The sequence below is a fragment of the Fulmarus glacialis genome, unplaced genomic scaffold, assembly GCF_000690835.1.
Source record: "Fulmarus glacialis isolate BGI_N327 unplaced genomic scaffold, ASM69083v1 scaffold12913, whole genome shotgun sequence".
NCBI classification, from domain to species: Eukaryota; Metazoa; Chordata; class Aves; order Procellariiformes; family Procellariidae; genus Fulmarus; species Fulmarus glacialis.
The window spans coordinates 26,116-38,763 of record NW_009204939.1 but is presented as its reverse complement, the minus strand read 5'-3'; the positions used below and the strand labels follow the sequence as shown (position 1 = coordinate 38,763).

The 12,648-nt window shown below is 42.9% G+C and overlaps 1 protein-coding gene across 1 annotated transcript in view; it reads left to right on the top strand.

Annotated features, from left to right (window-relative positions):
• Positions 1-9,677, top strand: part of LOC104074899 (ovostatin-like) — a 32,006-nt gene extending 22,329 nt beyond the window's left edge. The window contains exons 26-35 of the mRNA XM_009575197.1: positions 375-531; positions 1,000-1,074; positions 2,373-2,538; positions 3,161-3,381; positions 3,827-4,042; positions 4,183-4,307; positions 4,499-4,589; positions 7,207-7,278; positions 8,538-8,640; positions 9,625-9,677. Coding sequence (XP_009573492.1) covers positions 375-531; positions 1,000-1,074; positions 2,373-2,538; positions 3,161-3,381; positions 3,827-4,042; positions 4,183-4,307; positions 4,499-4,589; positions 7,207-7,278; positions 8,538-8,640; positions 9,625-9,677 — 1,279 coding nt within the window. The remainder of the gene's footprint in view (positions 1-374; positions 532-999; positions 1,075-2,372; positions 2,539-3,160; positions 3,382-3,826; positions 4,043-4,182; positions 4,308-4,498; positions 4,590-7,206; positions 7,279-8,537; positions 8,641-9,624) is intronic.
• The last annotated feature ends 2,971 nt before the right edge of the window (positions 9,678-12,648 follow it).

The window sequence follows — 12,648 nt, the reverse complement described above, 5'->3', positions numbered from 1 at the left end:
ACTGAGCTTTGAAGTTGGCCCTAGTTTAAGCAGATGGTTAGACTGGAGACTTCCAGAGGTCCCTTCTCACCTAGTTTATTTCATAATTCTATTAATTAAGATTAGAAATTACTATCATCAATCATCAAGCTGTGTCTATACTTTATCCCTGCTCTGAAAGAATGGTTTCAGCACAGTAATGGAGAAACCTCAGGTCAGTTTTTAATAGCAGGATTTTAACTATCTTATTTATTTAAAACTTACAAAACGCTTGTTTCTTTTACCTCGGACATTATGGAGTTCATTTTATGTCATTTTTCTATGTATACCCAACTGCTGGTAAACCTTCTTGTTCTTCACACCTTACCTGCTTTCTGTTTCTGGTTCACCTGCAGGCTCACTGCCTTTGTGTACAAGTCATTTGCACAAGCCAGACGCTACATCTACATTGACGACAATGTCCAGTCTCAAACTTTAATCTGGCTGGCAAGCAAGCAGAAGTCAGATGGCTGCTTTGAAAATACTGGGTCACATTTCAACAATGCTTTGAAGGTAACTGAGACTGAGTCCCAAACTTCCAGTCCTGGCATTGGGATTGATTTGGATCATTTCTGCCAGACACAAGCTTATCACCACACCGTTACTATTCCTAGTACTGTTCTCTCGTGCCTCTCATATACAAGCAGGGCATGATTCTTATGTCTGCTATTGATGATGAGGTAGAAACAAGTAGAACTTTCTGAGTCAGAAGTCTCAGATTTTATTCTCCACCACTGCATTATGTGTTCAGCCACAGGCTATAATGTGCTTTATTGCATATGTGCAAAAGCCAAGAAAATGCATGAAATAATTTTGGCTTTATCCTGAGTGAACTTGATCTTTTTTGTTCCTGCGCACACAGGGAGACAGAAATTACTTCTGATATCAAATCTAACTGGTATCTGAACCATGAATTAATTCATATTTTTTGTCTTTCTAGGACATCTGTACTGACCTGTTCTTTGCTTGTGTTTTCTTCAGGGTGAAGAAGAAGGTGAATACACACTCACAGCCTACGTTGTGGCAGCGTTGCTGGAGGCTGGACACTCTGCTGCGGTAGGTATTACTGTTATGCTGTTGTGCTCTATTAGTCCAGTCAGCCATTTGTCAAACAGCGCACAAGTCATAGTCCTCACATCCGTATTCTTTAACAGTGTGGTAAATACTGATTCTAGGACAGTAGGGTCAGCTGAGGAAATCTGTTTCCAGAACCCTGCAGTTGTCGTAGGTATTTGATGAGTGTTACAAATCAGTTATGTTCCTATGGATTAATTTGAAAAACCCCTAAGGAATCCAGTTGTGTTAAACAATGGTATGTAGTGTATGTAGGTGCAAAATCCAGACTGAATTTGCCCACTCCATCCAGAGTCCAGTTTGGAATTTTCTCTGAATTTGCCCAGTCCAAAGTCCAAGCTATCCAAATCTTCAGTCCTACCAACTCTCTCTGTGCATTTAGATCCAAGCTGTGTTTCCATTTCCCTATGTCATTGTTAATAATGGAGGGAAACGATGACCTGCTGGTTGGAATACTTGCCAGGCACGGGGGAATGAGAGTCAAGTTCTGTGCTCTGTAACACTTCCTGCGTATTCTTGAGACCCTGGTTTTTTGCTGATTTTTTGTTCTTTGTAAAATGGGGAAGATGAGAGTTGTTCCCAACCTAGCAAATATATTCTAGGCATGTTGAGTTTTGCAGGTCCCTCAGATGCTGTGGTATGTGGCATTATTTAAAAACCTCAGACTGGCAGGATAAAAACATTTTGCAGAATGAAATAGTTCTTCAGCAACATGAATTTAGTTCCCAATATCTTCATAAGAAGCTCCAAAACCTGGTGCGACATCTATAAGTGAAGCTGCATAGACAGGACATGGTTAGTAGTGTGCTGGTGATGTCTGAGCTGAAGTAGAGCTCACAGAGATAGTCTGTGAGGGTAAAAGGGCTGAAGAGTTATCTTGATAGCTATAGCTAGCAAATGAGTAATAACATCCACCTGAGAAAGCCTGCTTCATCATGAGGTCTCAATGCACTTTACATGGTTCTGTAAAAATGATCCACATTTTAGAGCTAAAGCAAACAAGGGACAAAGAATTCACCTGCATAAGGTCATCTTGCAAGTCAGGAAAAGAACCAGTGCTCTGTTAGTCTGGCCATGCTGCCTCTAAATAAATGCAGAAAGAAGGCAGCACCACTGGAAGGGCAGGATACACACTGTAGGCCCTTAAACATGCCATGGATCATGTATATTTTTAGCATGAAGGGTCAGTGATGGCAGCTTAAGCAGAGATGGAAGTATTTAAAGAGAAGCTGAGGCACAAATACAAATACCTGACAAGCTACTGTGTTTTGCATTACTAGCATCCTGTCGTTCAGAGTGGCATGAACTGTTTGGAGACTGCATTTGGCAATGGGGTCCACTACCTCTATAACCAGGCCCTCTTTGCCTATGCTTATGGCTTAGCTAACAAAGAGCAAAGACGTCAATTCTTCCTTGAGAAGCTGGACAAGACAGCTACCAGAGATGGTAAGTGCAGTATGGCCATGATACAGGCAACACAGCTGATGGAATGGCCTGTGGTATGATGTAAGCTATTCTGATGTACCGTTTTCTCATTCATGCTGCTCCCTTCCCATTTCATGCCTACTATGTTACTGAATTTATCTCTATGAACTTCTCTGTCTGTCTCTTTCGGCTTCACAGAAGACTGAGCTGTGGCCTGATTTTCTTAGAATTATGAAATAATGTAGGTGGGGAGAGACCCCTGGAAGTCTCAGTCCAAGGTAGTGGAAGATTGTACCTGGTTTCCCCATTGGCCTCCTCTTCTACATGCTGAACAAACCCAGTTCCCTTGACTCTGTCATGTGCTCCAGTCCGCGACTGCCTTAGCATTCTTCTGCTGCACTGCCTTCACTTCAACCCCTCTTTGACTTATACAGACCCCTTTTATTAACTCCCTTTCCATCCCTTCCTGTTTTCTTTTTCATCCTGGAACTAAAACTTATCCAGTTTAGGACACTGATGGCTGAAAAAACTTTTGGGTAAAGGCAGAGAGGGATTTGTATGCCTGTCTCCCACGTGATACTGTAGTGAATTGATCAGCAAGTAATTTTTCCATGCTTTTTATATCCCACTTTTCTGTTTTCAGGTGGTTCTGTTCATTGGCAGAGAGAAAATAAGCCAGCAGCAGAACATTTCCCTGTTTTCTACTCCCGTGCCTCTTCTGCTGAGATTGAAATGACCAGCTATGTGCTCCTGGCTTTGCTCAACAAAGCCAAACTCACTCCAGAAGATTTATCTTACATTTCTCGCATTGTGCACTGGCTTGTCAAGCAACAGAACCCGTATGGTGGTTTCTCCTCCAGCCAGGTAACAACTGGGTGTGGTAAAAAGAAAGCTTCTGGGAGCAGTCCAGCCTGCAAGCTGGGTCTCGATAGTATGACATATCTTCCTGACTGCATATTCATTTGAATAATATTTGATAAATGGTGCTCCCATAAGTCTCCTTGCTCTCGCACATCATGCTCTTCATAGGCAGCTTCATATATATTTTAGTTTTAGGAAATGGGAATTTACCTGAGTTTCAAGTTAGCAGTAAACAGCAGTCACTGTTGACACAGCATTATCCCAGGTTTTCTGGGATAATTCAAATCTATTGCCCCAGAACTCGTATCTTGTCTCCTTAGCTCTTTGCAAAGTCCACCTCCCTTTATGAGCACTGACAAAGCATCAGGAAAATAGAAGCTGTGCTAATCTCATGCACTGTCTTACAGGTGGGCATCTATTTAATTAGGGATCATGTTGTTCTTTTCAGGACACTGTTGTTGCTCTCAAAGCTTTAGCCCAGTATGGATACCTCACCTTCTCTAAAAAAAGTCTAAACACAGTCCAAGTCAACTTCATGGAGTCCCCCAGTAAGACTTTCCAGGTGAATGACAAGAACCGCTTCCTACTGCAGCAGGCTTCCTTCCCCACTATTCCAGGGAATTACAGTGTGGAAGTGAATGGCACTGGCTGTGTCTATCTGCAGGTAAGTAAGCTGGAAACTCAGCACCATCCCTCTGCGAACTAAGCAGGGAGTCCTCCATACCTCATTCCTCTCCATACCTCATGCCAAAGCCACAAAAGCCTATAGGTCTGTGACCATCTCACACTTCCCATCTCTTTTAGACCACCCTGAGATACAACGTCCATTTGCCAAAAAAAGTTGCAGGATTTTCTCTCTCCATACGGCCGGCCAATGTATCCTGCACAAGCAACTTCCCACCAAAGTTTGTCCTTGTCCTCTCTGCCAGGTAACTTCTTATTGACCTACTCCCTTGCAGTCACAGTTTGGTAAAGCATCCAAGGAAGGATTTAAGTACAAGCAGTTAACTGCTACCATGCAGCTGCAGGAAGACAAACAGGATCACTGGGAGCTGAAAATGTCATTCACTGGTCTCGTCTCCATTTGCAGACCAGACTAACAGAACTTTTCTCATTTTAGTTACACAGGAAACCGCGAAGTCTCCAACATGGCTATTATTGACGTGAAGATGCTCTCAGGTTTTGTTCCTGTAAGATCTTCCCTGAAAAAGGTAAAAAATGGGAGCAAAGTGAATGATAAACCCTGAAAACATAGGAAGTTGATAAAAATAGTCTCTGGTTGGCAAATTGGAGCCCCATAGGGATTCTGAAAAGTCCCCTGGGCATAGCTCTCTGTCACATGCTCTGTGTCTCAGACTTGTAGCTGTTCATCTGTTGAAGACAAATCTATTAGGAGTTGCCAAATCCAGTAGCCCAACAGAGGTGAGACTGCTGCAGCTTCATACCCCCAGGCCCAGCCAACAGCAAGGCTGAATGTGTATTCCCAATAGGCAGACGTGCACACTGTACATACATATACACACATATATACATGTATGCATATATATATATACGTATATACACAGCTGGCCACACAGATCAACAGAGACAGAAAAGACAGCACTTACTTACACAAACACAGATAGCACAAATGGCCTTATCGTGTTCCCCTTTCTGGCTGATCAGACTGAAAGCTCATTTGTGGAAAAGATAAAAATATATATATATGTACACACACACACACATATATACATGCAAATACACAACACGGATCCCTCTGGTAACTGACCTCAGACACTCAGTCTGCCCAGTAGCTGCCCTGGATCCTTGTTCCACCCCGTCGCTGGCACTTGGACTTACGTGCCCCCGAGACTGCAGCCCCACTCCAGTGGCTGGAACATCCACATATATGCATGGTGGGTACCTCCAGTAACCAGCCTTAGACATGCTGTCTCTGCAGCTGGGCTTGGATCCCCTGGTCTCCCACTTGCCTGACGCAGACACATACACACACACAAACACACCCAAATAAGTCTCCACCAGCTGGTCCAGCCCAATGGCCTGACCAGTATCTGCCCCCAAGACCTTATGGTCTCTCCAGTAACAGGCTCAGACCTCCTGGTCCCTCCTGTAGCCAACTCAGATCCTCTACTATCTTCAATATTTGGCCCAGACTTATGCCTGCTTCAGCAGGTGGCTGCCAAGCCACTTAACTTACCAGCTAGTCCAGCTTTATATTCACTAGTGACCATCCACTGACACATACACAACAGGCCTGAAGTCCAGTCTCTCAAGATGCTGGCACCACAGACACATGGTCCCTGTGATCTGTGGTCCCCTCTTCAGAGGCTTGCACTCCATACACACAGGTGCACACAGAATGGAGAGCCCCTCACCCAGGAAAATACTCAGGAACAGAATTTAATAAGAAGAGAGGAGAGACTGTGGTGCCCAGGTGCTGGGCATGGCCAGACAAGTGTACTGACCACCAATCTGCACAGTTTACGTGCAACCGGCCCCTTTTATCCTATTTTCCCACTCTTTTATCCCATTTTCCCACCCTTTTTCCTCCGAGTCGGACTTTATCCCTCCCTTTGTTACTTCTGGTTCTTCCCCTAAACATCCTGTTTCTCGAGTCCCAGCATCCCGTACTCAGCCCCATGCCCCTGAAGTCAGTAAGGTGATCCAGGGATACTCACCTGGTGGGTCTCACTCCCCCACAACGGGGCTGGTCACTGCCCTGTGGCAGCCCTGGGAGGAGCCGGGTCAGGGTGCTCCGGTGGCTCTGCTCAGGTTACCGGGGTTTCCCCACCTGCCCTTGTTCCTTTTGCTTAATTCTGTTCCTTTGTGTTTGTGCGGATGAGCCTTTAATCACACAACCTAACGGAATCTATGTAAGAAATACTTCCGCCATAGGTGAATTGCTCAAATGGGCATTTTGCAACGTTATCCCTTTGATGTGGTTATTCCTTCCTCTACAGCACAGTTTAACAAACAAAGAAGAAAATGGGTATTGCTCTTCCTTTATTATCCAGAAATTTGGTCACAATGATGACAATTCTGGGGAGAGCATTGATAAGCACTTCATTTCCGCTCCTGGTACGATTTAGGTTCTGCAACAGATGCATTATCTTCAAGCCATGAGCTTTAATCTTCAAGTAGATAAAAAGAAGGATGCAATTCGTTGTAGAGTCTACTCATAGCTAGGTGCATTTATAACCATTCAGCACTCAGGTCGGAATGTCTTTTTTGACTAGAACTGTATGAAATTCATAACTTTTTTTGGAAGATATTTCCATTGAGATGCTACACTGTTTGACATCCTACTCCTCTTTATATGTACTTTATACATACTTTATGTAATTATATGTACTTTATATGTACTCCTCCTTATTTTTATGGGAAAAAATAGCTAGTTTTTAACATTTGGAATATTTTATTTTTGTGTATTTTTATACTAAAATAATTTTGCTCATGTGCTTTTCTAAAACTTTTTTTAAAAATTTTGGTTTTTAAAAGATACAATGCACTAGAAAGTGAGTCATCTTGAGCTGCAGAAATGGTCGTGTAATTGTGAATTCTCACTGAAATGAGAGTACTCTTAAATTAACGATAAAAGTCACACACAGCAAAGCTGACTAGTAAAACTATTTTTCATTGTGATTGGTTTGCACTCGTCATGTTATGAAAATACTCAACTTGCATTTCTTATTTTGGCCACGAGATGTCAGGGTGGCACCACAGGAGCATGGCAGCCACTTCAAACATGTTTTGCTATCCAATAGTTATTTGTAAGTCTCCTTGGCAAGTCTCCTGTGCTAACACTGCTATCATTTGCCTTATTTAAAGCTTCAGTACCAGAATTCTGTTGTGGATCGTGTAGATATCAGGAATAACCACGTCCTCTTCTACCTCCAGAAAGTAAGTTTGGGAGCTTTCTTTTTGGTTTTATTAAATTAGAAGTTTAAAACAGATAAAAGAATAATCTCATTAATAGCAGATTAGAAATACAAATGTCTTAAAGATGTAAAGGGGCTTCACTCAGTCCAACATCAAATATATATACACAGTAGTTGTAGTCTACAGTGAAGAGAGACGTATTTGGTATTATTTTTTGTGAAGAATGCTGTGTGATTAAATAGCATTTCACAAACATAGCTAAGTTGCATTCCATATTGCAAAAGTTCCCAGTCTACATAATATTCTTCAGCCTCTAAGTGATGCTTCTCATCAGTTGATCTGAGAGTGTTTACAGGGAGACAGTATCATACCCTCCCATTTAGAGAGATTTCTGTATGAAAAGAGTAGCCCTCCCACATCAATAACATGAACAAAGGGAATGAGAGAGGAGAAAGAAGAAAATCAAAACACAAGGGATCATCAAATACCAAGAAGGGAAGGAGAGAGGAAGCAAAAATAAATAATAATATCTACCTCTCAAACACTAATTTTTATTAGTTGGTCTCCAAGGATCTAATAAGGAAGATTGGAGTCAGTATTCTGAATTCTTAGAGAAGCTGAGATGCTGAGATGTAAAAAGTTTACCCAGCAAGGCCTCAGTGATGTTGAAAGTTCTCCAAAGCCCCTGTCCATGGCTCCATTCCTATAAAGAGATTTGCAAGATAAAAACAAGGACAGAAGGGGAAGAGAGCAGGGGCACAGTCCCAGGCACGCAGGAGAAAGCCTGAAGCTGAGGAAGATGAGCAAGGAGGAAAGTTTGGGACATTTGGCTGCAAGAGTGTGGAATGAGGAACAGAACCACAGGGGAGGATGGGGATCTTGAGTTCAATGTGATTAAAGAGAGAAAAGTGGGGAGAAGATTCATAGGGATGCTGAAGGTGATTTTAGCTGGGAAAACACAAGGAAAGAAACTAACAGCAACTTTCCATGAGAGGATGAATGCTGATGTGCAGAAAGCCGCAGTAACCAGGGAATGGTTGGGGTAATTGGCAATGGAAATATGAAGAGGAAGAAAGAAAAGAGCACACAATTTTAGCAACAAAACATATTTAGCAACAGCTTTTAAACAATTATCTGATTTGACATCAAGTTTACAATCTGGAGAGAATTGTAGAATGACGCTTTGTTACCCCGTCTGACCCAGAAATGCATCTGTTCAACCTTAGCCTCAGGGGTAGATATGAAAAGAAAAAGTGTGATGCGTTTTCTTGCCTTGCCAGGTCTCCCAGAAGGAAATCAGCTTCTCCTTCAGTGTGGAGCAAAGCATGCCTGTCTCAGATATCAAACCAGCGTCAGTACATATTTACGATTACTACGAAACAGGTAGGTGACCTCAGTAGGCTGGAGCAAAACTTGTAAAATCAAAGTATTGATCTCAGCGTTTACAAGATGCAGACAGTGGATTTTCCCTTGCTTTCTCTGTGAAAGCTTCTCTTCACTTTTCTGCATTTGCTGCCTTTGTTTCTCAGGAGAGACAAATGGAGAGCTAGCTAGCAATTCTGCTGCTTTTGATTACTAGACTGCAAAGGGTTTGCAAAAGCATGGACAGTTTCTGCCCCCCTGTTTTTTAATTTCTTGCTTCATTTCAACATAAAGCAGATTAGATAGTTGCTGTCTTACAAACTACATACAGAAAGAAGTGTGGTTCCACTTTCTTTCCACAGTTTGAACATGATGGTTAAAATCAATAACTGAAAGGCAGCAGTGTTCCTGACTTTCCTGATCTGGCTTATCTCATATTTTTGCTTTATATTGCCATAGTAGGCTGCAGTCAAAGAATTGTCCCTTAGTGGAATTTAAATACTTAAGTAGGAAAGACGGTCCCACTGAACCCAACAGGAGTTTAAGCGCCTAACTAAAAAATTAAGTGCCTGACCACCGTTCTCGATCTGGCCTCAAGCAACTAAAATTGCATCAGACATTACCCAGTTGTGGAATTTATGTTATCAAAACTGTGGCTCAAGTTCCCCCATGCTTTTCTCAAGCTTGGCACAAGCTTTGAGAACTGCATCCTAGCAGATGAGCAGCAGTATCTAGAGAATTGACCCTGGAGTGCATGTTCTGCCACCTGATTCACATCCTGCATGATCATTAATGATACGTCCTGACAAACATGGCCAGAGGAGTGCATTGGGCTCTGACTGTGCACCCCTGCAACTGGGTGCCTTGACAACTGGAAGACTACCACAAAATCTATCAAATGTTTTCTGGTTCGTAGTGTGTTAATCACAGGTACACATGGACTGGGGTTCCATGTGCATGATTTCTCACTCTCATGCAAATGTCGTCTTCCTTTCTTCTTTTCAGATGAATACGCCCTTGCAGAATATAAAACACCCTGCTCACCACCTTCCAACTGAAATCAGATGTGTCCCAGGAGAAGTAATGGTTCAGAAGGTATCAAGCAAGCATTTGTAGAGGAAAAAGAGGACAAGAGACTTGGTCGTTTCTGGGAGGGTAATGAAAAGCATGTAGAAGAATGAGGAATAAGCAAATCCCAAATTGCAGTAGATCAGAATGACCCATTCTGGCCCACACTTCAAAAGAGCTTGGGGTCAGTGTGGATCAGAAACTCCAGACAAAGTGCTTTGCCTAACAAGGGAGATACTGTGCAATTGTTAACCCTGACCATCGATCTTTTTGGATCGTATATTCCAGTGGGAGCTTTGTATAAAAGTAAACTCCTGAAACGTGTATTCTTGGCCACAAATTCCTCTTAAGAAATCCAAGATTAGGAGAATAATCTGCTGCTGCTGCTGCTTCTGTAGATTTTATTTGTTTTGGTCTTTCCATTTATCCTGAAGGAAAATCTGAAGAAATTACTTTGGTCCTCACCTTTTTCAGTGATTGAACTGAATCATTTACAGATGTCAGAATTCTAGTCACAGGAAGACAACTTTTATGCAGTTTTTGCCTCTATTTAGAAAGAAAGGTTTTCTTCAGATTAATGTCTCATATTTTACTGTCCTTTGTAATAAAACCTTCTGATTGGCAATGCTATTTGTCCCAGTCTCCACTCCTTGTTTTATCTAGAACTGGGTGCTGTAAAGTATTTCATAAGCTAAAAAACTCATACCTTGGACAGGTCAATGAATGACAATGACATCCTGACATCAGTGACATCTTGTGGCACAGACAGGATCGGGTCCCTGGCCTATGTGATGGCAGCTTTCTACCCAAAGCCTAACGGTGGGAGAAACGAGAGAGCTGTAACACAGAAACTCTTTGAAAAGGGGTTAGGGAGGAATGGTAGATCCAATGGAGCCCTTGGAGGGAGAAAAAAGAGAAGATTTGGAGGGAGTGAAAAATGAAGAGAGCCACAGGAGCTTATGATGGTGTTGCAAAGTACAAGAAATTTCCTGTCCTGCTTTATGCATTTAGTGAATGGGTACAGCAGACCGCCACACACTGTGGCTACTGTCCCTCACAGTCTGCAGTGACCTGACATAACCTTCGTCCTGACCAGATCACACTGGTGGAAGGACACAGAAATCAATCACATATGCGTAACAGTCTGAGCAGACATCTGCCAATTGAATTATATCACTGAACTGCTGTTTCTTCAGTCGGAGTGTTAGACATAGTCCTAGTTACAGTCTTGTAAACTGTAACTTGTAAGCTAGTTTATCATGAAATGCTTATTTATCATGAAAATGGGCTTCTCAAAGCAGTTTTTGATTCCTGCAAACACTTTACTCAACAGCAACGTGCCTGCTGTGAGGCAGACCACACAATAGCACAGGAGGTGGTAGGAGAGGAGCAGCCCTTTGTACACCCTGAGACCACTGTTCAGTAGGGTGTCAGGCTTGCCCAGGGATGGCTCAAGTGACACTAATCCTACTGCACTGAGCAGTGCCGGAACCTTTGTGCTAAGGGGCAGCCATGACAGAGACCCACAGGCTCAATGTAATCCCGGAAAGATGCAAAAGAAATTTGGAAGCTGTAGAAGCACATAAATGTTGGTTTGGAAGGGACCTGTAGAGGACATCAACTGAAACCTCCTGTTCTAAGCAGAACCACCCAGCAGGAACCTGCAACTCAAAGCAGGAGACAGTTGCAAAGGAAGAATCTCCGCTGTCTTCCCAGGACCCCAGCACTGGCCTGAGGGATGCAGGCTCTGTAAAGATGAGGTACAACTGTGAGCAGTGTATCAAGGTGCATGACTCAGGTAACAGAAGTCATCCAGACCTTCAGGCAGAACTGTCCATCAGGTCTGCACTGCAATTACTACTGTAGTTCCAAACAACTTACTAAATGTTAGTTCTCCTTGCAGCCAAAAGCAATCATGCTTACATCCTTCATTGCACTGTAAAAGGCAGCCATCCAGGAGGTTCCCTAAGGAAAGACCCAAGGGGTGGGAGAGAAAGAAATGAAGGACATTTCACATGAAATCTGTAAAAATATAACCTATCATCCCCAAAACAACTTCCTTTCTTCTTTATGTCTTTTACCAACTTTCACATACTTTTAAAAAAGAACTGTAAAGTGATTTAGCACCAGATATTTCCACTGAGATAAGATCCCAGAACCTAAAACCTAAAGGTCAGCAAAGGCTTACTGACATCACCTGTCTCGCTGCATCCAGGACAATGATGTGCCACTTGTCCCTGACCAACAAAAGCACAATGCTAGGGACTCTCTATGCTGAACTTCCAGCCACACTGTGTGAAGCAATATTTTTCTGCGGGGGGGGTTCTCTTCTGAGTCACACATTAACCTATGCATATGTACACATACCTACAGACAAGGAGCCTACTCATCAATCTGTTACTCCCAGTACAGGTAGTTCTTGGCTTGTTGCTCAGTTTTCCGCAAGTTCAGAAGTGCAGTAGGGTTCCTGTGCTCCTATATGAGTTGGGTTATTACAGGTGTCTGTGGTTTAATCAAATACAATACCCTTCATTACAAACCTTGCCATCTCTGTGTGTGAAGGGATTGTGGAGATGCAAAAACAGTCACTGGTCTTGTCTTGGACAGTCCTTGTGAACCAACCTCTGCTCAGACACCTTCATGGATAAAAGCCAAAGGCAGGAGGCTGCAACTTCACAGAGAAGAGAAGCTTTTTCTAGAGAAGCTACTGGTGGGACACCAGTCCTCTGGGACCCCAAATCACATTGCAGTTAAGCCAGCCTAACTGGTAGGTGTTGCTGAACAGCACAGTCTTGTTCCTGCTCACCTTTTTCTGCCTTTGCTCCCATCCATGCTCTCCTGACCCTTAAAGTGGTGCTCAACTTGACCCCACAGAGAGCAGGTCAGAGATAGGGACCCGACTCAAAACTGACAAGATTTAAGGGGGAAAAGTATGTTTCTTCCTTCTATCTGCTTGAACAG